At 66.6% G+C, this 26,781-nt stretch overlaps 1 protein-coding gene across 1 annotated transcript; it reads left to right on the top strand.

Moving 5' to 3' along the window:
• The first annotated feature begins 819 nt into the window (after nt 1-819).
• Nucleotides 820-17,498, top strand: SIGLEC1 (sialic acid binding Ig like lectin 1). The gene is made up of 23 exons (XM_040555861.1): nt 820-961; nt 2,468-2,597; nt 3,055-3,411; nt 3,492-3,788; nt 4,143-4,406; nt 4,712-4,911; nt 4,996-5,050; nt 5,613-5,912; nt 6,782-7,033; nt 7,526-7,828; nt 8,650-8,904; nt 9,682-9,981; nt 10,665-10,925; nt 11,567-11,869; nt 12,404-12,658; nt 13,514-13,801; nt 13,922-14,173; nt 14,569-14,862; nt 14,951-15,205; nt 15,400-15,696; nt 16,418-16,517; nt 16,600-16,672; nt 17,104-17,498. Exons 2-23 carry the CDS (start codon nt 2,537-2,539, stop codon nt 17,119-17,121), a joined length of 5,040 nt encoding a protein of 1,679 aa, XP_040411795.1. The 5' UTR covers nt 820-961; nt 2,468-2,536; the 3' UTR covers nt 17,122-17,498.
• Nucleotides 17,499-26,781: the final 9,283 nt, after the last annotated feature.

The raw sequence follows: 26,781 nt of genomic DNA, 5'->3' as shown, positions 1-26,781 counted from the left end.
ACACCGTGCTGAGCCCAGCCTGGCACCGGCATGGGGCCGCTGTGCGGGGTGCTGCGGGGTGCTGCAGGGAGCTGCGGGGAGCTGTGGTGTGCGGCAGGGTGAACGCAGAACCCAGGGCTCGGTGGGCGGCTTACAGTTCTCACGTTCCCAGCCCTTTTGCACAAAATCAAGCATCGACTCTGAGTCCTCAAGCCCCAGTTTCGCCCGGTGCACAGAGCGCCCGTGCCACAGCACAGGTTCCGTTCCCTTAGATCCAGGCACCTGCAGCAGGGGCCGGACCTGGGCCCTGTCCCGGAGCAGCCCAGGACCAGCGCGGTCCCTGCGTGCTGCAGCACCGGCACAGGCAGCAAACGGCCGCTCTGGTTTCTTTGGGACACTGCCTGTGCGGGGCCCCAGGTTGGCTCTGGGGGCGGCTGGCCCCCAAAAGCTGGCACGGGGAGCCCAGGGTTGTAGGGAGGCTGCGGCTGCCCCAGGGGCTCTTCGTTAGGCTCGCCCCACTGCAGGGTCAGCGGCACAGAGCAGGGGCACCCAGCGGGGCCCTAAAACTGGAGCCCATCCAGGCAGTGCCCCGTGGGTTGGTGCCTCCTGTGCCCTAATTTGGGCTGGGAACCGCATAAGGATGACGAAGGGGTGCAAAAGCATTCACCCCCCCCAAATAGGACTGGGGGCCTGGACCCCTGCAAAATCCTCCCATGCGGACCACCTTAGCGCCCACCCCAAAAGAGCCCCCGTTAGTAAACGGCAAGAAATAGCTGACAGTGTCAGCCACTTCCCAAAACCGGAGGCAGGGACAAACCCCTAAACGGGGAAGTGATGTGAATTTTGGCTCCTTACTCCCGCAGCAGATAAATAGCTCGCCCCCAGCCACACGGGGCTGGCGCTGTTGTGGAGGCACAGCCGGGTGCCTGCCGGGGGACACGGGGACCACCAGGGGAACACAGACCCTCCCCGCCACGCCGAGGTAATGCTGCTGCCCCTGGGGTGCAGAGGGTCTGGGAAGGGGACGCTGGGGGCCGAGGTTTGCCATGGGGGTGCTGCCGTGGGTGCTCCGCGGCCTCCTGGGCTGGGGCAGGATCAGTACCGGGGGGTGCTGAGCAGTTTCCACGTGCCCCTCCTGGTGCTCAGCCCCACGGGTGAGTTCCACCAGCACCTGAAGGAGCTGGCGATCTGTCTGGCATTGCCTGTGTGCATGGGAGCCCCCGTAGGGATTTTGGAGGCTGTCCTGCAGAGACAGGTTCGTGTGGGTGCAGAGAACACGGTTACAGGCTCCTTCCCCAGGCAATCACCCCATTTTCCCGTTTTCCAGCGCGTGCCATCCAGCTGCTGTCCTGTCGGTGTCAGGGTGGCGATGCACAACCCTGCTGCTCCGTCCCACACCTCCCCGTGCCACACGTGTGCACGCACACAGCTTATCGATGGCAGCTGAACGCATCCAAGCTTTGGGTTTGCAGAGCTGCCATGCCCCAGGCCCCCCCGTGCCCCCACTCATCTGCTCACGGGACCCCGGCCCTGCCGCCAGAAAACGAAACTGGGAGGGGAGGCAGAGAAACGAAACCGGGCGGCGAGCGGGGGCCACGGCGCTTCCTTCCCCTCGATTAATAAATCCCAGCCCATAGAGAACAAAATACTGATGGAAAGAGCACAAAAAGGGGGAAGTGCTGCTGCTGTTTAATCCTGACCACTGCTGGCACGCCGGGGCTGTGCGGTGGCTGCTGGGGACAGCATTGGGCTGGCCGTGTGGGGTCACCTCGTGGGGACAGCAGCGCCGGGTGAGGAGGTGATGGGTCCAGGAGGTGATGAGGAGATGAGTCCTGCTCAGCGGGGAGAGGACACCTGGCTGCTGTGCCGTGCGTCCCTCTGTCCTTTGTCCCCACGTCACCAGCATTTGCACCACTCTGTGCCCACGCCATGCACGGTTCCCATGTCCGTATTACTTCATTCTTCACTTGCTCCCCGCATTGCACAACGCAGGGAGCCCGTGAATAAACCTGTCCACCTCTCGCTGTGCCACCTGCACTTGGTCCTCGACCTCCCCAGGGTCCTTGACCTCCCCAGCTCACTGTGGGTAACGCTGGGGCAGTGAGCACCCAGGAGGAGCCTTCGGCAGGGCCAGGGCTCTCCCTCACCATCTTCCTCTTCCCCAGCCCCAAGAAGCGCCCGTGCCCGTTGCTCCATGTCGGTGACCTTGCCACTGCCATGAGGCAGCCACCTGCAGCCAGAGCGGTGCTGCTGGAGGCAGGATTTGTGCCTTGTGGCTCCACCAACATGTTCTGCTGACAGTGCCCGACGGGCACGAGCTGGGACATGGGCTTCCCCGCTCAGTCCCCCTGCAGCAGGGATCGCTTTTGGCCAAACACGTGCGGGACGCCTTGGCTGGCAGAGCCCTGGTGGCGGTGCGATGCAGGGTGAAGCGGGGCTGGGTGGATTAACGTGGTTCTGGGGCCTTTGGCCACCTTTCTGCCATCAGGGGCTGCTGCACAACGACCAGCCACCTCCTGCCCGTGTGTGCCCGAGCCTGCCCTCTGCTGCCTGCCCCATGGCTGTGGCCACATCCCAGCTGCAGTGGCTCATCCTCCTGGCCAGCCTTGTCCCCCCAGGTAAGGTGCCACCACACCAGCCCGCTGCCCCCTGCATCCCCCCAGCCCACGGACCAGGATGGGATGGGGTGGGATGGCGGTGGGACAGCCAGGGCATGGAGAAAGGACAAGGAGACAGGGAGAGGGGCAAGGAAACGAGCTCCCGAAGGGCTCAGAGGGCAAATCTCCCCTTTTCTTACTGGTGATTTAGGCCTTTGCTCTTTGAGTCCAGCTGGTGCTTTTTGCCGGCTGGAAGCCCAGCTGGGAGCATTGCCCCCGGCCGGACGCTTCCCTATTTATCTCCACCTCCATGCTTTCTCCTGGAGGGTTTAGCTCTCCTCCCCCAAGCCCTCCCTGCCCACCGTGGCCCTGGCTGGATGGGTAGAGGAGCAGTGGCACAGGGCTCACAAGATGGTGCAGGGGAGCTGGGCACCAGTGGCCACCCCGCATGACCCAGACCTTGCCTTCCCTCCGACAGCCCACGGCTCCTGGGGTGTCACCTACCCCCATGAGCTGTGGAGCATCACGGGCTCCTGCGTGGTGTTTCCCTGCACGCTGAGCTTCCCCGACAGCATCTCGGCCAGCAAAGGCATCGTGGCCATCTGGTACAAGGACTACAGCAACCAAAAGACCGTGGTGTACCACTCGGAGGGCCAGGAGGTGGACGCCAGGTTCTGGGGCCGAGCCCAGCTCCTGGGGGACCCGACTGCTCACAACTGCACCCTGCTGCTGCGGGAGGTGACGCCGGAGGACAGCGGGCCCTATAAGTTCCGCTTCGAGATCGTCGATGGAGACCGGTGGTCGGCGGAGCAGGACGTGGTGCTGAGCGTTTCGGGTGGGTACGGCGCTGATCCCGCCCGGTCCCGCGCTCTCCCGTCCCGTGGGGACGTCCCACCCTCGGCTCTCCATCCCCAGATGTCCTGGAGCGCCCGAACATTGCCGCCAGCGAGGAGGTGTCCGAGGGGACGGAGTTCACCTTCCAGTGCTCCACGCCCTACGTCTGCCCGCTGAGCGACGTGGCCCTGCGCTGGGCGGGCTATGATGAGCGCGTCTCCTCCGTGTCCGGCCGCGTCCAGCTGGACACCAGCGGGGTCGGCCGCCACCTGAGCCTCGTCACCTCCTTCTCCTGGAAGGACCACTCCAGGGCGCTCTTCTGCGAGGTTCTCCACGGCTCCCAGAAGGCGAGCGGGGAGCTGGTCCTGCGGGTGAGACGTACGTGGGGCGGCTCGGAGCACGGCACGGGGACACCTCTCCCACTGCTGTGCCACCCCCGAGGTCCCTCGCAGAAAGCCAGGGCAGAGTGTCCCCAGCTTCTCCCTCCCTGCTCCTCCACGGCTCTCGTGGCCAGGGCCCGTGCAGGTCCCACAAACATCCTGCAGTGCTCCTCCCTGCCCTCTCTGCCGCCACTGTCACAGCTTTGTCCCCTTTTCCCTGCTCCTTTCCTCTGGGCAGAGCCTCTCAGGGCTCCCTTCCCTGCCATACAGCCAGCAGGAAGCTCTGCGGCAGCACCCCCAGGGTCCTGCCCGGCTTCCCCTCTGCCACCACATCTGTCTGTCCCCCCCGCAGACGCCCCGAAAGGCACCAGGGTGTCGATCACCCCCTCGACGCAGAACATCCGCGTGGGGGACACGGTGTCCCTCAGCTGTCTGGTGAACAGCAGCTACCCGCCGGTCTCCGCGTACCAGTGGTACAAGGACGGCGCTGCCGTGGGCAGCGAGCGCACCCTGACCCTGCGGGGTGTGCGGCGGGCGGACCACGGGCAGTACCGCTGCGAAGCCCACAACGCCCTCGGGGCCGGCGCGGCGCCCGCCGTGATGCTCTACGTCTTCTGTAAGTGCCGGGGGGCTGTGCCCTGGGATGGTGCTGGCAGGGGGAGGCACCCAGTCTGAAACGGGCAATTCACCAAGGGATCCAGACTGGCTGTGATGGGACCGGGTGGGAAAGCATCTCCCCTGGGCTGGGGCAGCTTGGGCGGGCTCTGCGTGTACCCGAGCACAGGTCCTTAGTGACACGGGACGCTGCTGCACAAGCAGAAGATTTTTCCCCGGGGATATTGCATTAAATTCAGAAACTGCCCCCTGGCCAGCCTCCTGGGGGTCTCCTGCCCGCCCTGAGCGTGCTCCCGTCTCCGCCAGCCGCCGAGATCTCCGTGAGCCCTGCGGCTGAGGTGCAGGAGGGGACGAGCGCCGAGCTGTCCTGCGACGTGCCCAGCAGGGAGGGCCAGGACCTGAACTACACGTGGTACAAGAACAGCGCCTGGCTGCAGGAGGGCCCCGTGCACACCCTGCTCTTCCACCGCGTGGCCGCCAGCGACGCCGGCTTCTACTCCTGCAAGGTGAGGTTGGACTCGGTGATCTTGGAGGTCTCTTCCAACCTGGATGATCCTGTGATGATTCTGTGCTTCTGTGATTCTGTGAAGGTGACCAACGACCGGGGCAGCACCGCGTCCCAGCCCGTCAGCCTGAGCGTGACCTGTGAGTGCTCGTGGCCCTGGCCATCACCCTGCGGGGATGGGGGGTCCCCACGGGTGAGCTCCCTTAGTGCCAGGGGCCGTGCAAGCCCCAGGCTGCCCCAGACACTATCAGTCCAGCTGGGAAGGGGGGTTCGGCCTCGCCGGGTGAGACCCAGGCAGGAGATGCTGCAGATGCAGCAGCTCCTGGCCGTGAGCCCCGTGAGGGCGGCAGTGGGTGAGCTCCCCGCACCAGGCGCCCGTCTGCTCATTTCAGCACCTCCCGCCCCTCCGATGCGCGCCATAAACTCCGCTCGGAGGTTACTAACCCAGGAGCCAGCGGTGATAATAACAGCTCAAGAGCTTTTGCAAGTCAGGGGAAAAATAAAATAGCCCTGGGTTTGGCTCTGACATTTCTGTTCATAAATATAACCCGCTTACGTCAGTGGGAAAACAGCTCTGAGGAGCAGCTGTGCTCGCTGGCAGGGCTGGGTGGACGTGACATGTGTGCGGCCGCCCAGGTACGGCCGCGATGCCGGGGCCTCCCGGGGCCAGCACGGCCGCTGACCCCTCTCCCCGTGCCGCAGACCCCCCCAGGACCCCCTCCCTGACGCTGCTGCAGGAGCCGCAGGGCGGCGGGCTGGCTGTCGTGCACTGCACGGTGGACAGCCGCCCGCCGGCCACCCTGGCGCTGTACCGCGACGGCAACCTCGTGGCCACCAGCGGCTCGCAGGCGGCCCCCAGCCAGCGGCTCGCCGTCACCGCCACCCGCAACGCCCTGCGCCTGGAGATCCGCGGCGTGCGGCCGCAGGACGGCGGGCAGTACCGCTGCACCGCCACCAACGCCCTGGGGAACGCCACCGCCACGCAGCCCTTCGTCACCCACAGTGAGTCCTGCCGTGCCCTGCCTGCTCCTGTCCCCGGGGCTGGGGGCACGGCACCTCCTCCAGCACGGAGCCGGGGGTGCCGGGGTGTTTCTGCGTGGCTGTGGGTCCTGCCATGTTCCCGGGTGCCGGGGTGGGTGCTCGTGGTGCCGTCTCCTGTGGCCCTTCCCCACCCCAGGAGGTTTCACAGCTGGAGGTGGTTTGGAGCTTTGCAATTCAAAATCTGCAGCAGAGCTTGTCCAAGCCCGTTCCTCCTGGTGCAGGTAGAGTGCGGTAGGAGCAGCACCCGGGCATGGAGGGGGTCCCCTGCTCCCTCTCGTCACACCCCATGGCTCCCCCTGCTTTTGACGTCTGGGGTGGAAGGGAGGCAGCAATGAAAAGGGAGGAGGGGAAAGCCCCCAAAAACACATCCAGGGGAATCCTTAGGACGTCAAAAGAAACCAAGCTGGACCTCAAGGTTCCAAAGGAAATAACGCTGGTCTGGGTGGTGCTGTTAGCTGGGTTTGTTTCCGAGAGCCTGAGATGGCTCCATCCGAGCCCCTCACCTCCTCCCCAGCCCCTTTCCTGGCCCAGTTCCTCTCACCAAACACGGGTGCCTGGTGGGAGCAAAGTGACTTCTCCGGAAGGCACCCGTGGGTCTCTGCTGGTGGCAGAGAAGTGGTGAGAATGGCTTGGCTGGGGACATCCCAGCTGGCTGCCAGCTCCCTCGAGAATCACCCCAGCTCCGCGAGCCCTTGGCTGGGGGCTGCCCGGATCCGTGCGCTGGAGGGCGGTGGTGTGGGGGGGATTTGAGCAGGCGGATCCGCAGCAGGGGCAAAGGTTTAGCAGCAGAGGTTTCCCTGACAGCCCAACCTCTCCTTTCCCTCCTCCAGCTGCCAGAGTCCTGATCCAGCCCTCGGCGGAGGTGCGGGAGGGGGAAGCCGTCACCCTGAGCTGCGAGGTGCTGGGCGACGCGGGGCCGGCCACGTTCACCTGGTACAGGAACGGCCGGTGGCTGCGGGAGGGCGCGGAGCCGGCGCTGAGCTTCCCGGCCGTCCGCAGCGCCGACGCCGGCGCCTTCCAGTGCCTGGCACAGGGCAGTGGCCACAGCCACACCTCGGCGGCCGTCCCGCTCCGCGTGCTCTGTGAGTGCCGTGGGTGAACCATTCCGGGGGGAGGGGGGTGGGGGGAGAAGTCCAGAAAAGCCCCTAATTCCCAGGAAACAAAGAACTTTAAAACATCCCGTGATATTAATTTGTATTTCTCAGAGCACAAAATGAGCCCAAGTTGCCCTGTGAAAGATGTATCCCGGTTTGACTTCGCCTTCCAAATATTTCGTGCTGGGAAAAAATAAAAATAAAAATCTTCCCTGATAGCAAACAAGGAAAACACAACTGGGAAGCCTCAGTGCTGAGGAAGGGGTGGGTTTTTGTAGTCACGGTAGGGAATGTGCCTCACCCCAGGGCAGAGCAGTGCCCTCGGAGGTGCTGGGGACACGCAGGTCCCTTGTGGAGAGCGGGTGGACGTGGGACCCTCTGCCCCGGGTGAATGCAGGCAGGAAGGCAGGAATCCCCCAGCTTCAGGGGCTCCCCTGACCCCACGGTCCTGTTCTCACCCACGCTGCTTTGTCCCTGCAGTCCCACCCCGGCAGCCAGTGATGAGCTCCCTCCTGGAGACCCAGGGCGGGCAGCTGGGCATCATCCAGTGCACCGTCGAGAGCGACCCGGAGGCCAACCTGACCCTGTGGAGAGGAGACGAGGCACTGGCTTGCACGCAGGGCTGCCCCCCGGCCCCCAGCCCCCGGCTGCAGGCGACGGCCTCGTACAACAGCCTGAGGCTGGAGCTGCGGGACGTGGTGCTGGAGGACGAGGGCACCTACGTGTGCCGGGCCGGGAACACTCAGGGCAATGCCAGCACCTCCATGGCCTTCAGTGCCGAGAGTGAGTGTGGTGCTGGGGGGGTGGGAGGGTGCCCGGGGTCTGAGCCCCCAGGGTCTGAGCGCTGGGGAAATCCTGGGACAGAGGAGGGTGGAGAGGGGTGCCGGAGCAGGAGGAGCTGGGTACTGTTTGCGTAAAGGCAGAGCCAGCATCGGTAGCACACGTGCACATGAAACCCAGGGCATCAGGGTAGCAAACGGCATCGGTCTCAAAATGTGTGCACAGGGTGCTGGGGTGGGCCACGAGCAGGATTACAGCGGGTGCTGCAACGGGAGGGTGCAGCCGCCGGCCCTTCCCGACCCTCCTGGGCTCCCAGCGGGGCTCACCTCTGGTCCTGTGCGGGACCTGGGTGCTGGGCACACCGTGCAGAGTCCCAGGGGGCAGGCTGAGAAGCCTTCTGGCTCCCGTTCTGGCACTGTGAGCAAGCTAGGAAAATCAGACCTGGCTTCCCACGAGTGGAAGAAACAGCAAATATTTTGGGTGTCACACGTGGTGGCAGCGGGAAGCAGGGGGGCTGCTGGCTGGGGAGCCAGCATGGGGTGACACCCGGCATGGGGTGACACCTAGCATGGGGTGACACCCGGCGTGGGGTGACAGCCTGGGCTGCTGCCTTGCAGCCCCAGTAGGGTTTTGCACGCCGGCGCTGCGCACGCTGTGTTGCCTTCTGGTGCCGTACCTGCAGAGGTGCCTGCAGGCTCCCTCCCGCAGTGGTGTCGCTCACGGCGTGGTGGTGCTGGGCCAGGCATCCTGCCTTGCAGCCCCACAGCCCCCCTGAGGCTCTGGGCGCTGCAGCTGAGCCCCTCCTGCCTCCGCCCTGCCCTCAGCTGCCCGCGCCGTGGTGTCCCCGTCCTCCCGCGTGCTGGAAGGCAGCGCCGCCAACCTGACCTGCCAGGTGAGCAGCGACTCCCGGACCCTGCCCAACGTCACCTGGTACAGGAACGGGCAGCGACTCCCCCAGGGCCCCGACGCATCCCTGGTGCTTCGGCGGGTGGCGAGCGGGGACGCGGGGCTCTACCATTGCACCGCCGCCACCGAGAGGAGCAGCCGGAGCTCTGCCGCCGTCCTGCTGGATGTGCTGTGTGAGTGCGGGGTGCTGGGGATGTTGGGGTGCTGGAGATGTTGGGGTGCTGGGGATGTTGGGGTGCAGGGCATGTTTGGGGTGCTGGGCATGTTTGGGGTGCTGGGCATGTTTTGGGGGCTGGGGATGTTGGGGTGCTGGGCATGTTTGGGGTGCTGGGCATGTTTGGGGTGCTGGGGATGTTGGGGTGCTGGGCGTGTTTGGGGAGCTGTCATGTGCTGCAGGAGCAGCTTTTTGGCTGCCCCTGCTCTTCTCTGGGCAGGGGCTGCCCTGGGGCTGGTGCAGGGGGTCTGTGGCACTGCATGGAGTGCACAAGGGTGGGCACACAGCACATCTGTGTGCGGCCGCCTATGGAGATGTGAATGCAAACCACTATGTTATCATCTTGGGGTTTGTAGCCTTACATGTAGCCTACATCCAGGTGTGCACAGCTTTGCTCAGGCACATGGCCCCCATGGGCATACCCACAGCCTGGGCAATCCAGTGTGGGTGCAGGTGCACATGTTTGAATGCCTCTGTGTGTCCTGGTGCCTCCTCCCGTGGGGATCTGTCCCCCTGGTGCCACCCGGAGGTCACACTGCCAGCCCGTGGAGGCGTGCTCCAGCTGCAGCCCCATGCACCGCTGCCCTTGAGTGTGAGCTGGGCTGGTCGGGCGGTGTCTGCAGGAGCACAGCCAGCAGCTTCCCTTCCCATCCTGTCCTCTCCCGTCCCATCCTGCCCCTTCCCGAGGCGGAGCTGGGGACAGGTAGCCGTGCAATGGCTGTGCTGTCCCACGCAGACCCCCCGAGGGACCCGCAGCTCACCGCCTTCCTGGAGACACAGCGGGGCCGGCTGGCCATCTTCGAGGGCTCGGTGGCGAGCAACCCGCCCGCCCAGCTGGCCCTGTACAGGGGCGAGGAGCTGGTGGCCTCCAGCAGCGCAGGGCACGGCACCAACCCGAGGGTCAGCGCCACGGCCGCCCCCAACACCCTCCGGGTGGAGGTCCGGGACGTCACGCTGGCAGATGAGGGCACCTACCGCCTCGCCGCCACCAACGCGCACGGCACCGTGTCCCAGCACCTCTACTTCCGTGTGCAGGGTGAGCACGGGCGTGCTGCGTGTTGTGTGTCCTGCACGGGCTGGTCCCAGTGGGTGGGAAGCGCCGTGGGTCGGGGCTGGGTGAGAGCCAACGCAGGCTGTGACCTTTTCTGCATTGCTCCTGCCTCTGCACGGCCGTCTGATGGGAAGAGATAATGGTCCCGGCTGTCCCACGAGGACAGCGGGGCAGAGAAATGTCACTGAGCATCTCAAGCTGTGGCCAGAGAGCAGAACGCGGCCGAGCTTCTGCAGGGGGTGTGCTTCTGCTCCCCCCAGGGCGCAGCAGGAAGAGTGGTTTGTGCTAAAACCCCGTGCGCAGCCGCAGCTGGGCAGGGCCTGGCATGGGTTGCTCCTCAGCTCAGCCCCGGTGCTCAGGACCTGTCACTTCTGTGGGGGAAAGGCCAGAGCATCCCCCTGGGGACGGCGCTGGGTCCCTCTTGGGCTCTGGCTGCAGCTCTGCAGGTCCCGGCTCACATCGCCCACCCTACACGGGCCACATTTGAACAGCTCGGCCCCAGCACCGGTGAACACAAGTGGAGGAGCCCCGGGGGTGTTTCAGCTAAGGGAGGCAGGGAGCGATGCGTTGTCCTTCATATAAGCACCTAGCACCAGCCTCGGGCTGCAGCAGGAGCATCAACACGATGTGAGGTGTTGCGTCCACCACGCGCTGTTCTCCTCCCTCAGCCGCCCGCGTCCTCGTCACGCCGTCGGCGGAGGTGCTGGAAGGGGACAACGTCTCCCTGACGTGTGAGGTGCTGGGGGAGCTGCAGGCAGATGCCGTCTTCTCCTGGTACAAGGACAGCAAGCACGTGCAGGACAGCCCCGGCCACATCCTCGCGCTGCCCCACGTCGCCAGCGATGCCGCGGGCTCCTACCACTGCAAAGCCCACGGCCCTGCAGGGACCGGTGCCAGCGTCTCCCCCGCCGTCAGCCTGCGCGTCCTCTGTGAGTGGGGCGAGGGGACAGCGTCCCTGGGGACACGTAGTGGCAGTGGGGACACGGCACGCGGGGTGGGACGTGGCACGGGGCCACAGCTGGCGCACAGCGGGGCACGGCACGGCCCCTGCTGCTGGCACCGTCCCCGGATGGCCCCCGCACAGAGAGAGGCTGGGGTTTAACGACAGCTCCGCGTGTTCAGTAAAGGAGCATTGTCTGCCTTGAGAAAAGGCCAGAATGTTAAAAGTAAGGTGTTGGTGGCAACGTAGCTCCTCGATAAGGCCATACAGAAGCCACCTCACCTGAAGGCGTCCCCGTTCAGGCAGGGCTGTCTGGTGGAAGCGCTGTGGCCACCCCGGGGACCCCGCTGCCTGCTCTCAGTTAAAAAAGGGGGGAAAATGCAATAACCAGTGCTTTGGTTCTGTAAAAACAACACATTTTGACTGACCTAGTTGCTTACACATTTCAAGACTTGAGTTTTGGAGAAATGTCGTCCTTCTGGGACAGAGGGGGAAACTCCTGGCAAGGAAAAGGCTGCCAGTGCTTTGCTGCGAGCGTGCGGTGCCGCCGTGCGGGTGCTCCCCGAGGGGTACCAAAAAAACCCCCGGGGGCCCGGCCTCGCTCACACCCGGCCACATCTCGCCCTGCAGATCCCCCCCGGGTGCCGGTGCTGAGCTCCTTCCTGGAGACGCCAGGGGGGCGGCAGGGCGTGCTGCAGTGTCGGGTGGACAGCAGCCCCCCGGCGCAGCTGGAGCTCTTCAAGGACGGCGCGTTGGTGGCCTCCAGCGCGCTGCCAGGGCCCGCCACCTCCCCGCGGCTCAGCGTCACCGCGGCCACCAACAGCCTGCGGGTGAGCATCGGCGACGTGCTGCTGGAGGACGAGGGCGAGTACGTGTGCGCCGCCAGCAACGCCTACGGCAACGCGAGCACCGCGGCGAACTTCACGGCAGGGAGTGAGTGCGGTGGGCACGGGGTGGGCACGGCGCTCAGACAGGCATGCCACCGGGAGGGACGGGTGCTGGGGGCTGCGGTGAAGGTGTGGATGGAGGCAGAGGCGAGCTGGAGGATGCCCGTGGGGAAAGGAGGAGGGGGAGAGAGCTAGAATAAGATGGGCAGCACAGAAATGGGGAAGAAATGGTGGAAACTGCAGGTTTATGGGGATGGAGGGTTACTGGGGGGAGTGCGCACATGGAGCAGGAGCTGCAGCTCCCTCTCCAAGGGGATGTGTCGCTGTAGGAAGCTCCCGTGGCATCTGTCCACAGCTCTGTCGTGGCTGGGCTCGCACAGCTGCCATCACCCTGCGCTGTGCTGCTGCAGGGCAGGGAGAGGAATTAGTGGTGGCTGAAGTGTCTCCATCACTTCTTGCCTGCAACTGCAGGGAGGGAGCCCAGAGAAAAGTCCCAGGTGGTAGAACCATAAGCATAGAACCATAACGTGCTGGAGCCCAGAGCTCATTTCCCTGACCGTCTCTTCTCCTCCCATTGCAGCCGCCCGGGTCTGGATCTCGCCCTCCCCGGACGTCCGTGAAGGGGACGCCGTGACCCTGACCTGTGCAGTGGACAGCGCTGCCCAGGAGGCTCTGACCTACACCTGGTACAAGAACAAGGTCTGGCTCAGCAGCGGCACGGCCCCGCACATCGTCTTCCCCAGCGTGGTGGCCGCCGACGCCGCCTCCTACCACTGCGCCGTGCAGAGCCCCGCCGGCACCCGCAGCGTGGCCCCCAGCACCCTCAGCGTCCTCTGTGAGTTCGGGGGGCTTCAGAGCCCCCATCCCTTTCCCTGGGCTGGAAAACCCCCTGGGCATGGCCTGCAGTGCCCAGGGGGTTTTCCAGTTTTTCCGATTTTTTTTTTCAAGTTTTCTTTGCATTTTGAACCAAAACTGAAACAGAAAAATTTTTGGCTTTTGGGGAAGATCACAAGATTTTTTTTTTTTCTTTCCTGCTTTGGCAAATTGAAACCAGACTTTGTTTAAAAAAAGATGCGCAAAAACTGTAGCTGCAAGTCAGAATAGAAGATTTTCCTTTTTAGTAGAAAAAGATGGCTTTAACTTGTAAGTCTGCTGCGAGGAGTGACTGCCGAGGGGCTCTCCTGGAAATGCCCTCCAGAGAGCCTCAGAAATGTGTCACGTCTCTCCCTGCTCCCGGTTTTGGACGGGGAATGCAGGATGGATGCTGCTAACACCACCTTGGCGTCCTGGGCCTGAGTTACAGCCCAGGTTTTTGCTGCCGTTTCGCCAGCCCTGGTTTTTCCAGCAGAGGGGGGTTTGCTGGGCCGGGTGCGAGCGGAGACCCAGGGGCCAAGCTGTGAGCAGGCTGCAGGTGGGAACGGGCTCCGAGCATCGCTTTGCGGTGTGCTGAGCTGTGCTTTGATTCGAGGAAGGCGCAGGGAATCCAGGCAGCGCTGCCAGGCAGAGCCTCTGCTGCAGACGGCACAGCAGGTCCTGGCCGGAGGCATCGCCGCTCAGCTCACGGCGTGGCGGAGACGAGAGATCACCGGTGGAGATGGAGCATCGCCGGCATGAGAGCTGCCCCTCGGCAGCCGTTTCCCTCCCGGTGAGACGGTGCTCGGCCCACAGCCCCCTCCCCTCTCATTTCCAGACCCCCCCCGGAACATGCAGCTGAAGGCCTTCGCGGAGAGCAGCGGGGGGAGAGCCGTCATCCTGCTCTGCACCGTCGAGAGCATCCCCCCGGCCGAGGTCAGCCTGCACAGGGAGGGGCAGCTGGTGGCCTCCAGCGCCGCTGCGGCCGCCGGCCAACGCTCGCCCTCTCCCAACGCGCTGCGCCTGGAGCTGCCGGCCGCCGCGGCGCAGGACGAGGGCGAATACGAGTGCCGGGCACGCAGCCCCCTCGGCAGCACCCGCACATCCCTGCCTCTCCACGTGCAAGGTGAGTGTGGCACAGGGGGGCTCGGGGCTCGGTGCCCGCTCCGAGCCTCGCCGTGGGCACGGAGGGGGGGTCCCGTGGCCCTGCCACCCACCGGCACCCCCATCCCCGTGTCTCTGCCAGCCGTCAGGGTGGTGGTGCGGCCAGGCACCGAGGTGCACGAGGGCACGGCAGTGACGCTGAGCTGCGAGGACGCGGGCGCCCAGCCGGGCACCGTCTACACCTGGTTCAAGAACGGGCGCTGGGTGCAGGAGGGCCCCGGTGCCGCGCTCCTGCTCCACGCCGCGCGCAGCAGCGACGCGGGCGCCTACAGCTGCCAGGCGCGCACGGGGGCGCGCAGCCGCCGGGCCCCCCCCGCAGCCCTGCGGGTGCTGTGTGAGTGCGGGGGGGGCTGCGGGGGCTGCCCCGCACCGGGGCGAGCTGCCGGGGAGGGAAGCGCGGGCTGTGTCGCCATCTGGTGACCGCTGGTCCCCTCCCGAGGGTGCCCGAGCCGCTGTTCCAAAGGGGGTGTTGGAAGGAGAAAATTTGGTGTTAAAATGGTTTAAAACCCCGTGGGGCGGTGCAGGGGAAGGGCTGCGGTGGAGAGCACGCTGCTCTCCTACCCGGGGGGAGCTCGCTTTGGCTGACGGATGCTTCCCCACCCTCACCATGCCCCATCTCCCCAGCCTGAGCCAGCAACGAACGCATAAAACCCCCCAAGCCAGTGGGGGGACGTGGCCCCCCGAGGCCAGCCGGAGCCAGGAGGCAACACGCTGTCCTTGTCGTTGCAGACGCGCCCCGGGAGCCGTCCTTTGTGTCCCTGGTGGAGCCGTGGGGCGGGCGGCAGGCCGAGCTGCTCTGCACGGTGGACAGCCACCCGCCCGCCGACATTGTGCTGCTGCGGGGCCGCGCGCCCCTCGCCTCCACCCGGGGCCCCTCCGACCCCCGCGTCTCCGTCCAGGCCGAGCCCAACGCCCTGCGGGTGCGGATGGCGGCGCTGGGCCCGGGGGACGCGGGGATCTACGTCTGCTCGGCCAACAACAGCTTCGGCACCACGACCGCCTCCCTGCTCCTCGCGGCGAGCGGTGAGCGCCGTGCTGCCCGGAGCTGGCCGTGGGGCGTCCCCGTGTGCCTCGTGCCACGCCGGCTGCACGGCCCTTTCCTCCTCCTCAGGTGTCCGAGTCACGGTGGAGCCCTCGCCAGAAGTCCCCGAAGGTGCCACGGCCACCATGAACTGCTCGGCAGTGCCCTGGGTGGGCGACGAGGCCAACTACACGTGGTACAAGAACAGCCGGTGGCTGCGGGAGGGACCGGCCAGCGCCCTCGTCCTCGGCCCCGTCTCCAGCACTGACGCCGGCTTCTACCACTGCCGGGCGAGCGGCGTGCGGGGCAGCGCGGCCTCGGCCCCGCTCAGCCTCAGCGTGCTCTGTGAGTGTCCCCCAGCCCCGCGGGGACAGGGCAGGACAGGCTGCCACATGTGTCCCATCTGCACGGTCCTGCTGCAGGGGACGTGGCCCTTCCTCCTCCTCTTCTTCCCCCTCTCCCTGCCCCGCTCCTCTCCCTGTAGCCCGGGAAAGGGTTCCCTGCGCCATGGCCCACCCAGCCCCCTCCCCTCCATGCAGACGCCCCGCGGGCCGTGGCCGTCAGCACCTTCCTGGAGAACCGCAGCGGGCGCGTGGGCATCGTGCTGTGCGCGGCCGATAGCCACCCGCCCGCCGCCCTCGCCCTGTACCGCCGCGGCCACCTCCTGGCCTCCAGCCTGGCCACGGCCTCCACCCCGGGGCTGCGTGCAGCCGCCTCCCGCAACGCGCTGCGCCTGGAGATCGCGGCCGTGGGGCCCGAGGACTCGGCCGAGTACAGCTGCGTGGCCAGCAACGCGCTGGGCAACGCCACGGCCAGCGCCTACTTCGACACCCGCAGTGAGTGGGGCCGGACCCCGTGGGGACGCTCTGCCCGGGGGGGTCCGTGGGATTTCAGGTTTTAGGGTGGTGGGGGACGACCGGCAGAAGTTTGAGTTTTTTTGGTGGAAAGGCAAAGAGGGTTTCACTGCCAAAGCATGTGTTTTGTTCTTGAATTCGGTATTTTGTTCCTAGGAGCTTTTCTCCTGCAGCATCCCAGGCTGGGGGCGGAAGGATGCTTTGTAAGGGCTACAACACCCCCCCACAAGCAGAAAATTGAGTTGAATGCTAAAGCTTGACCAAAAAAGTGAGAAGAAATGGGCTAGGGCAGGGTTCAGTGGAAGGCGAAGCATGCTCATGCTGTCTGCTGCTGTGCGTGGCCCCCAGCCCCACGTGTTGGCAAAGGGTATGGGGGGCAGGACACCATCCAGCGGGGGGGGCACACGGTGATGTGCCAGCCTGTCCCACCTGGGTGCAGGGGCAGCGACATGGGCAGGGGCACACCAGGATGAGTGTCCCCGTGAGGTCCCCGCCATGCCGTGCCGCACTGCGCCCCCCCAGCCGTGGCACATCTGTGATCCACTGGATCCCATGGGGGGGCGAGGCACCAACCCCACGCCATGGCCAAGCCGTGGCTGCAGGCATGTGGAAGGGGCCTGGAGGAGGAGGCTCCCCAAAGCCCCTCCAGCCCGGCCCCAGACCCCGGCACCGATGGGACCCCCCCCCCCTCCTGTTCCCGCAGCACTCTCCCACCTCCTGGTGTTCACCATCCTGGCCGGGCTGCTCCTCGCCCTGCTCTGCGTGGCTCTCCTGGCCCTCCTGGCCGCGAGGCTGTGGCCCAGGTAACGTCCCCTGGCTGGGACGGGGACGTGGGGACACGTGGGCAGGGGGCAGTGGGTGGCAGCTGCCTCTCCTTCTGCCCAGGCTGCGGAAGATTTGGGGCTTGCCGCGGGCTGAGGACACCTTCGAGCTGAGCAGGAAGCAGGAGCAGCTGCAGGTAGGAGTCAGCGGTGCTGGGGCTGGCTTTGAGGACCCTGCCCCGAGCTCCCATCATCGGGTGTCCATGGGGAGCAGCGTGCTGGAGCACCCATGGGCTCCCTGCAACCTGCCCTTGCCCCCCCTCCAGCCCTCTTCCCCCGTTTTCTCTCTGCTCCACCAACTCTGAGGGGTCCTGAACGTCCCCAGCCCCACCGAGGCCATGGGGCACGGTGCTGGGGGATGGCTGGGGTCGGGGTCTGGCTCTCATGGGGGTCTGGGCAGATGGGCACTGGGGGTCCGGGCTGCAGCCCAGCACCCCCTGAAGGGCCTCGTGAGGGTCAGGTTCACTCCCGCAGGCTGCTCCTGGGGGGGCTTCATGTGGGTGCTCCCCGGGGCGTGGTGGGTTCTGCTCTGCTCAGTGCCTCTCCAGCCAGCCCTGAACCTTTGCAGGTGGACGGAGCATCCTAAGCCGCTGGCTCTTTGGCCCAGGAGCGACTGTAGCAGCTGGAAACCGCACAGCCCCAGAGAGGGGGGCCCAGAGCCACCCTGGGGCAGCCCAGCCCCATCCTGACACCCCCTCCAAGCCCCCCCTGCCTCCCTCCCTCCCCTGCTGCACGTGGGCACAGCTCTGTGCTGGGCACAGCGCCCGTGGTGCTCCGGCTGCGCGCGGTGCGCCGCAGTCTGTGGCTGCTCGGAGCTGCCGAAAGCCCAGGACCCCCCCCGGGGGGGGGGCGAGCCTGGTGTCGGCCTCTTGAGCACCACCATCCTCCCCCCCCCTGACTGAGCCACTGCCCCCGGGGGCTGCGTGCTACTCACCTGTCTGGAAATAAAGCACGGAGCAGCGAGCAGCGCGTGTCTGTGCGGGGGGCTGGGGTGGTGCTCAGCACCCTGGGGGCTGCTCTGGGAATTGGGGGAGCTCAGAGGGAGCTGGGGGGCCAGGCAGGGCTGGTTCCCACAGGGCCCCCCGTGCTGCTGGGTGCTGCTCTCTCCTGTTTTATCCCCTGTGGTTTGTCTGTGGCCACCACGGAGCAGCCGGTGACCACTTCTCCTGCGGATGTGGCTCCGAGGCGCACACAACATCGGGGACGCGATGCTCGGGGCCAGCCCCACGGTCACAGCGCCCCATTTCCCCGGCACAGCGGGCGGGTGGCTCTGTCAGGGGCTCACCGTGGGGGTTTGCTTGCAGCACCTCGTGCCCTGTCCCCTCCCGGCTCGCCGCCGTTAGATGTCACCCTGAGGCCACCCGTGCCAGACCCGGCTCTGCTGTGGGTGCCCACGCGTCGGGGTGGCGGCGGCGGGGGTGATGCTCGCCCACGTGGGTGCTTAATCCCACGTTATCCGGCTGCTTTGCTGCTCTTGTTTATTTACTGGAGGAGCGTGCTGCGGCTGGCGCGGGGCCTGGGGCAGCGCCCACACCCCCCATCTGATCCCATTGCCTCTCCTGCCTTTCCCGAACATCCCTCTGCCTTACCGCCTCTCCACACCCAAACCCCATAGGATCATCGCATGGTGTGGGTTGGAAGGGGCCTTAAAGGTTGGCTGTTTCCAACATTTCTAGCTAATCTGCTCACCCAGCTGGCACACACAGACCCACGTCCCTGTGCCAGCGCTCAGGCTGTCCCCACAGCACCTATCTGCTCTGGGACCCCCAGTGCCACAAACTGGAGCTAGCGGTGGTCCCCGAGGGCAGCACAGTGACAGGAGCAAAGGACACAAGTCACAGGAATAGAAAGTCTGATTTGATAAAGCGGAATTAATCCTTCACTACGGGACAGATTAAGGAGGGAGCCAGGGTCTGTAGGTGCCGTGGGAATCCCCGGAGAGAGCCACGCTTGGCAGGACAAGGGCCTGGGAAAGCCGGTGGGGCTTTGGGGTCTGCTCTTGGTGCAGAGGTGGGGGCTGAAACCTGTTGTGGGGGACACACACAGTGACCTGGGGGAGCCCTGAGCTCCCCAAGCAAGGGGCTGGCTTTGCTCCCATGGCTGCAGGTTGTGCCTGTGAGTGCTGAGGGAGGGATGCGATGGGAGCAGAGCGGAGCCTGTGTGGGCAGCAGGGACCCCCCCAGCCTCCTGCTGAGACCCCCCCCCGCATCCAGCAGCGGCGAGGTTAAACCTCCATCATCTGCTAAGCTGCACGCCCAGGCAGACGAGTCCAGGTGGAGCCGGGGTGACTTGGGCAGGTCCCCCCCTCCGGCTGGACATCACCTTTTCAAGGCATCTCCGTGCCAGAGCCCTCTCCGTCCTCCCCAAGCACCCGCTCGCTGCGCTGCTCCCGACAGAGCCCCGGGCTCCGAGGAGGGGCCCCGTGCTCTTCAGCTCCCTCCCTCCGCATCTCACAAGGCTGAAGTTCATTAATTCTCGCCCGAAGCCCCCCCGGGTGGCCCAGCTGCTCCAGCTGGCCCCTGCTGCCCGCCGTGCCCAGCCGCTCACCGGGGGGCCGGGGCAGATGCTGGCGGGTGCTCGTGGCAGCTGCGGACCCTTCCCAGCACCGCGACCGCTGCGGCCTGCTCCGGGGGGGCACCGGGAGGTGCCTGCTGCTGAGGGACCCGCAGAGGGGCTGCGGGCACGGGGTGGCACCGTGGGAGAGCCGAGTGCTCGCTGTGGTTGTGCCAAAGCTCTGCTAAAAGCCTGCACGGGGCGAGCAGGGAGACCCAGGGAGCCGCAGGGCTTGGGAGGGGACCGGGGTGCGCTCCCTGCTTAATCCAGAGCCGGCGCTACGGGAGCCAGCGATTACCTCCGGTCCCTCTGAGCTCCTTCTCCTCCTTTCCTTCTGGAGCGACACGCGTTAAGCCAAATCCTCCCGTCACATGGTTTAAAGGCAGAGCAAGGGAATAAGGGCAGGTCAGAAGGTGAACGGGAGGCCACGGATTTGCCATCAGGCAGAGGACCTTGCAGAAATGTGCGAGGCATTTCTCCTCGGATAAATTAGCGCACGCTTTGATTTGTTGTTTGCAATAATCCTCGGGCCGGCTGAAGTGCACACGGCGCTCGTTCCGGGGGTGATCTGGGGGCACGCGGAGGGCTCGGCTCGCTCACGTCGCTTTGTGCTGGGGGAGCTGTCCACAAGTGTCACCCAGCCGTGCCTCGGTGCACCAGTGACGCTGATGACTGCTGCAATTATCGTCGCTGGCCTGCCGGGCTCAGAGGCGTAAGGAGGCCCCGCTCGGCCAGGAAATGAGCCCCGTGGGAGCAGAGGCGTGACGGCCCCGTGCAGATGTGTCCCTCGCCCTGCCCTCTGCCCTGCTGCCCGGCGGGGGGGCTTTGAGCTGCACAAACCGGCAGCTCGGTGCTGGCCTGGCGGGGCGATGGGCGCTGCCGCGTGTCCACAAGGGCGAGAGGTGCGGGGCGACACCGTGCTGCCTCCCCTGCACTCTGTGCCCCCAGGATTTACCCCTCAGCCCACAACAAAGCATCAGCAGCACCCCCCCCCCCGCTGCCTCCCCAGCCTGGGCTCGGGCTGCTCTGCTCCAGCTCCTGTCCTGTCTGCGGTCACCTCTCCTCCATCCCAGCGCTGGCGCCTGTCACGTCCTCCTCCACCCCTCTGCGCCCTCGGTAACATCTGCTGAGCCCATCCTGCTTCTTCCTCCCCATCATCATCAATTATCTGCAGGTCACCCATAGCTGGGGGCCAGGTGGCGGCTGGGGGGGGACAATGAGCTCTGGTGGGTTCGGGGGGCTGTGGGACACCCCCTGCCCCTGTCCCAATGCAGCCCCCAGCCCTGGGTTTCCAGCACGTGGCTGCACCTCATGGCAGCTCACGTGGGAGCTGGAGGGGGTGGCAGGATGGTGCTCCCCAGCTCTTGTTAAGCCCCATAGGGGTGGCTTCCCTTAACCCCCACCAACACCCATTCCTGTTCCCGGCCCCACGTGCTGTGAAATCCCTGAAGCTCATGGGCAGTAGCTCAGCACCAAGCCCTGCACCTCCGTGGCCCTGGGCACCTCCGTGGCTGCTCCATAAACCCGTGGGACACCATGGGCGCTGCAGGAGCATCTCCAGTACAGAGCCCCCGTGCCGGCCTCGGGGGACCCCGCTGCTCCTGCTGACCACAGAGGGGTTTATTGGGATTTGTTGGGGCCCTCCTGGTACCCCAGGATCACTAAGGCCGCTGCCAAAACCCACGTGCCCAGCAGCACCCTCGGGCTCCACGGATGAGGAGTGACAAGGCCCCCCCACCCCATTAATTTGATGCTCATTAACTGGAATTGCCTCTGCGTGGCAGTGATGGGTGCCTGCAGAAGGCACCGTGCTTTGGAGCCATTTCGGCCCCCTGAGGAAGTATGGGGGGGGGGGGGGGAGCACAGGGGGCTGCACACTGCAGAGGCCGGGGCTGGCTGCAGAGCCCAGGCAGTGGGAAGGGGGGGGGGGCAACATAGGGGGGTGCAGGAGGACGGGGTCCCGAGCAGAGCAGGGGGGCTGGAAGATGGGAAAGGTGGAGACAATGAGAGGGTGGCTCCGACACCTGGTAGCATGGGGTGCGAGCAGCCGCCTGTCACCCCCAGGTCACCCCAGCCCAGCACCGGTGTGCGGCCCTGGGGACGCTCGGGATGTGCAGGGAGAAACATCAGCCAGAGGCCAGCCTGCGAAACGCAGCGCGGCTTCTTCCGGGGCAAAACAACCCGCGAGGGGCTTCGGCAAGCTGAGGCCTAAGGTTTGTGCACGCTCCTTCCCCCTGCCCCGTGGCGGGCTGGGGGCCCCGTGGCCAGGTGCCCCTTCACAGCTGCTGTCACCGTGTCCCCTGCCGTGGGTATTTGTGGGGACGTGCACATCTGGAGAGGGGAGAATGAGGCACCATTAACAGAGCCCCTGTGTGTGGGGGGGGGGGTTGTTGGGTTTGGGGACAGAGCCAAGCATTGCACAGCACTGGGCCAGCACCAGGCTAGACCCAAGCCATGGTCTGGGGGCTCACCCTGCCCCGTGGGGACCTGGGGGGCCGTGGGGACCTGCTGTGTGTGTGCGTGCTCTGTTTCTGTCGGGGCTGCACTCTGCCCCACGTTCCTCAGCATTTCTGCCACCCCCTCCCAGGGATTGTTTTTGCAGTTGTCTGGATCCGGAGCTCTGGTGTGCCATGGAGCGGGCTGGGGGGGGACGGGTCTCTGCGGGGACACCGCACCCCAGTGCTGGGGGATGTGTGTGGGGGGCAATGGGATTGCCCGGACCCCGGGCAGCGATCCCAGCAGTGAGGGACCAGGAACCCATGGAGAGGGGACCCCAGAAGCGGGGGTTCCCAGAACCAGGGTGCGGGGGGAGAGGACGCCCGGGGCGGGTCCCAGCAGCGGGGGGGGGACCTGGGCACCCCGGACCCCACCGCTGCCCGGCTCGGGGCGGCCCCACCGCCGAGGACTCGTTTGGGGCGCGGAGCCCCGCAGCTGCCCGGGCCGGGATGGGCGCACGGGGAGCCCCGGGGCAGGGGCTCGGCGGTGCGGGGCCGGGAGCCGCCGGGGCGGGGGCGGCTGCGGCAGCGGGCTCCGTGATTTCGTTTGATTTCCACTGATTTCGTTTCACCGGGGCCGGGCGGTCGGGCCGGGCCGGGCCGGGCCGGGGCAGCGCATCCCGCCCGCGGGGCTGCGGGGCGGCGGGGCCCGGCGGGGAGCGGCCCGGGCCGGACAGGGGGCTCCCCCCGCCCCGACAGCCCCGGGGCCGCCCCGGTTCCCCGGGGCCGGCCGGGTCCCGCAAACGAAATAAGCTCTGCCGGGGTGCCGGGGTGGGGGGCGCGGCGGGGCTGGGCACCGCGCGGCGGGCCCCGGGACGAGGGCGACGTCGGGGGGGCCCCGGGGGTCCCAGCGCCCCCACCCGCTCCTGGGCGCTGCCCCCGGGGCAGAAAGCGGGGCCCGTGCGGGCGGAGCCGCCGAGGCCTCCCGGGACCGTCCCGTGCCGGGCAGTGGCACCGACCCCGGGGGTGGCCCCGGGGCTGCGACCCCCGTCCTGCTGCGGAGAAAGTGCCCGGCACCGGGCGGGCGGCACGGGAAGCGCCCCCCGCCGCCCCGTGGGCACGCACCGCCGCGTGGGACCTTGCCCGCTGGGCCCCCACCGTGGCACCGCGCACCGGCGCCTCTCTGCTCCGGGCACACGCGGTCCGTGCTCGCTGCTCCGCCCGGGCACGGGCACGCTGGGTGCTGCACGCCCGCCGTGTGTGCGCGCCCGCCGCGTGTCCTGAAAAACAACCCCAGAAATCAACGAAAGCACCAAACGAAAAGTGGCCCCCGGCAGCAGACACCCACCCGGCCGAACCAATTCCCGAACAAACAAAAACAAAAAAGCAAAAGAACGAGAGAAAAAGGAGAAAGCCCCCAGCACCAGCCAGCGGGGAGCGGTGCGCGGCTGCACAGCACCCACCCACGCGCGGCCGCCCCGTGTCCGTGCCGAGTGGCGCCGTGCCCGCGCAGCTCCCCGTGGGCGTGCACAGCCGTGCACAGCCGTGCCCAGCCACCCGCCCCGTGCGCACTCACGGCGTCTCCGTGCAGTCACCTCGAGCCGCTGTGAAGCCCTGCACACTCACAACTTGCACGCTCACCCCGTGTCCGTGCACGCTTACAGTGACAGTGCACACCGGCACCGTGTCCGTGCAGGCTTACAGTGTGTCCGTGCACACCGGCACCGTGTCCCTGCACACTTACACCGTGTCTTTGCACACTTACACTGCCCGTGCACACCGACACCATGCCCGTGCACTGATCCCGTGTCCGTTTACCCCGTGCAGTTGCCCCGTGTCGTGCATACTCCCAGCGTGTCCGTGCACACTCCCAGCGTGTCCGTGCACACTCACACCGTGTCCTTGCACGTTTCCCGTGCCCATCCACTGCTCGCACAGTCACCGGGGACCGGGCACACCGATGCTGTGGCCGTGCACAGCCGCAGCACACGCGTGTTCCCCGGATTTCCCCCGTGTCCCCCCGAGGCCAGGCACACTTTCTGTCTGGGCACTTTTACCCGGTGGCCGTGCACATTTGTCGCGTGGCCGTGCACCTTCCCCCGTGTTCGTGCTCGGTTCCCTCGTGTTCGTGCACATTTCCCCATGTCCGTGCGCGGTCCCCGTGCCCGTGCACAGTTCCCTCGTGTCCATGCAAGGCCCCCGTGGCCGTGCACGTTTTCCCCGTGTTCGTGCACGGTCCCCGGGTTCATGCGCAGTTCCCCCGTGTCCGTGCCCGATCCCCGCGTTTGTGCAGTTTCCACGTGTGCATCTACGGTCCCCATGCCCGTGCACAGTTCTCCCGTTTTTGTGCACGGTTCCCTCGGGTCTGTGCACAGTCCCCGTGCCCGTGCACGATCCCCGTGTTTGTGCACAGCTTCGCCGTGTCCGTGAACGGTCCCCGTGTTCAAGCACAGTTCCCCCATGTCCAAGCACATTTAATCCGGGGCCATGCACGCGTCCCCCGTGTCTGTGAACGGTCCCCGTGTTCATGCACAGTTTCCCCGTGTCCGTACACCTTTCCCCCGTGTCCGTGCACGGTCCCCGTGTTCATGCACAGTTTCCCCGTGTCCGTACACCTTTCCCCCGTGTCCGTGCACGGTCCCCGTATTCATACACAGTTTCCCCGTGTCCGTGCACGGTCCTCGTGTCCATGCACAGTTCCCCCGTGTCCATGCACAGTTCCCCCGTGTCCATGCACAGTTCCCCCGTCCACGTCCATGCACAGTCCCCCCATGTCCAAGCACATTTATTCCGGGGCCGTGCATCTTTCCCCCTTGCACGTGTCCGATCTCCGTATTTTTGCACAGTTCCCTCACGTCCGTGCCCGGTCCCCGTGTCCATGCACAGTTCCCCCATGCACTGCACAGTTCCCTCATGTCCACGCACATTTATTCCGGGGCCGTGCACGATCACCGTGTCCGTGCACCTTTCCCCCGCGTCCGTGCCCGGTCCCCGTGTCCATGCACAGTTCCCCATCCATGTTCAAGCACAGTTCCCCCATGTCCAAGCACATTTATTCCGGGGCCGTGCACCTTTTCCCCGTGTCTGTGCCCGGTCCTCGTGTCCATGCACAGTTCCCCCATCCACGTCCATGCACGGTTCCCCCATCCATGTCCGTGTACAATTCCCCCATACACTGCACAATTCCCCCATGTCCATGCACATTTATCCCGGGGCCGTGCACCTTTCCCCTGTGTCTGTGCCCGGTCCCCGTGTCCACGCACAGTTCCCCCGTGTCCCTGCACAGTTCCCCCGTGTCCACGCACGGTTCCCCCGTGTCCACGCACAGTTCCCCCGTGTCCATGCACAGTTCCCCCATCCACGTCCATGCACGGTTCCCCCATGTCCAAGCACATTTATTCCGGGGCCGTGCACCTTTCCCCCGTGCCCTCCCGCCGCCCCCCGCCCGCGCCCCGCTCCCTGGCTGCCTCCGGCCGCGATTTCGTTCCCCCGGCCCCGAGCACGGCGCGGGGGTGCTGGGGACCCGGGGCTGTGCTCGGGGTGCCCCGGAGCCCCCAGCCGCAGCCCGGCCCCGCGGTCCCCGAGGGGATCGGGCCGGGCTTCTTCCCGGGAGAGAGCCTTTGTTTACGGGGAGGAGACGGGGAGGGGACGGGGAAGGGCCCCCCCTGTTTCCCGGCCAGACCCGGCTGCTCCCCGACAAAGCCGGACCGGGGGGACCGGGGGTCCCCGGGGCTCGGCTCCCCGGCAGCATCCACACCCGTAGGCCGCCCGCGCGGGCAGTGGGCCCGGAGAAGCGCGGCCACGCCGAGCCAAGCCTTGCCGTGCCGTGCCGAGCCGTGCAGTGCCGAGCCGGGCCGTGCCGTGCCGAGCCGTGCAGTGCCGAGCCCGCAAGAAGCGGCCGTGCCCGCCGCCGGCTCCGCGTTACCTCCATTTCCAGCGGGCCGGGGCTGCGCCGTTCCCGCAGCCCCCCGGGCCTGGCGAGCTGCGGGCGGGAGGCCGGGCACCTCCGCCGAGCCGTAAAACGGAAAAGCGGGGGAATTTTTCCCCCCTTCCCGGAGCGGCTCGGGGGAGCCCCGGGGCCGGAGCGCGGAGCAGCCGGGCTCGGCGGCCCCTCGGCGGGGTGGGAGCCGGCGGGGCCGAGCGGAGCCGCCCGGCACGGCCCTGCCCCGGGCTCGGTCCCGGTTCCCGAGCGAGCCGTGAAGCAGCGGGCGCGGCGATAACAATACCGGCACCGCCGGCAGTAATCAGGCGGTGAAACTAAACGGGCAAGAGCAATGGTCTAATAACAGCAATACTCCGCGTTGTTTATTATAACGGTAACCGCTATTATTTATGATTATGAGCCGGAGCAGCCCCACGCTCGCCGCGGCTCCTCTCAGCCCTGCGCAGCCCGCGGAGCGGAGCGGATCCGCTCGCCTCCTGCGCCCGGGAACGGCGGAGCCGGCTCGGCTCCAGGCGGGTATTTCCCTTCCTCGGCTGCTCCGCGCACCGTGACCGAGGCAGAGCAAACGCCGGGCGGTTCATGCGAGCGACAGCAACGGCAACCCCGATAAGAGCAGCAGCAAGGGCGAGGGTGGGCGGCGGGGCTGCGCCGGGGGTGTTTTCCGTGGGGGCTGCGCGGCCCCGGGCTGCCTCTGGCTCGGCCCGGGGCTCGGTGCGGTGCCGGGGCTCGGTGCGGTGCCGGGGCTCGGTGCGGAGCCGGGGCTCGGTGCTGGCGGCTCTGCCCTCCGCGCTCCCCGGTGGGAACGGGCCCGGAGCCCTCCCCGCGCATCTCCCCCGGGAGCGGCCGGGGCAGGGCGGAGGCACCGGGGTGGCGGCTGTTTCCCTGGGTTTCGTTAGGGTTTGGTTGTGGGGGTTTTGTCTGGTTTTTTATTTGTTTGTTTTATTTTTTTTTTCCGCTCGGCCCCGGCACGACGCGAGCCCCCTCGCCAGCCGGGCCCGGCGGCGGGGACAGGGGAGCGCGGCCCCGGCCCGGCCTTGCCGCAGCGCCGGGACCTGGAGCGGGCAACCGGGAGCCGGGAGCTGAGCACCGCGGGCAGCGCCGGCCGCCGGCTCCGTCCCGCCGCGGTGCCCCGTTTGCCCCCCCCGGCCCCTCCGAGCCGAGGTGCGGAGCGGGGCGCAGCGGCCCTCCCTGCGCGACCGCCTCCTTCGCGCGCCGCGCTTTGCCTTTCTCTTTTTATTTCTTTTTATTTTCTTTATTTTTAATTTTTTCTTTCCTTTCTCTTCCCCTCAATCCGTTTCTATTCGCTCCGCGCCGT

This window comes from Cygnus olor, chromosome 4 (genome assembly GCF_009769625.2).
Source record: "Cygnus olor isolate bCygOlo1 chromosome 4, bCygOlo1.pri.v2, whole genome shotgun sequence".
In the NCBI taxonomy this organism is placed as follows: Eukaryota; Metazoa; Chordata; class Aves; order Anseriformes; family Anatidae; genus Cygnus; species Cygnus olor.
Note: the sequence above shows the minus strand (reverse complement) of the source record. Positions and strands in the feature narration are given on the sequence as shown.

Coding starts and splice junctions, on each gene's coding strand:
- SIGLEC1 (XM_040555861.1), top strand. CDS start 2,537: ATGGCTGTGGCCACATCCCAGCTGCAGTGGCTCATCCTCCTGGCCAGC. Junction 10,926..11,566: donor CGTCAGCCTGCGCGTCCTCT/GTGAGTGGGGCG, acceptor CTCGCCCTGCAG/ATCCCCCCCGGGTGCCGGTG. Junction 15,206..15,399: donor GCTCAGCCTCAGCGTGCTCT/GTGAGTGTCCCC, acceptor CCCTCCATGCAG/ACGCCCCGCGGGCCGTGGCC.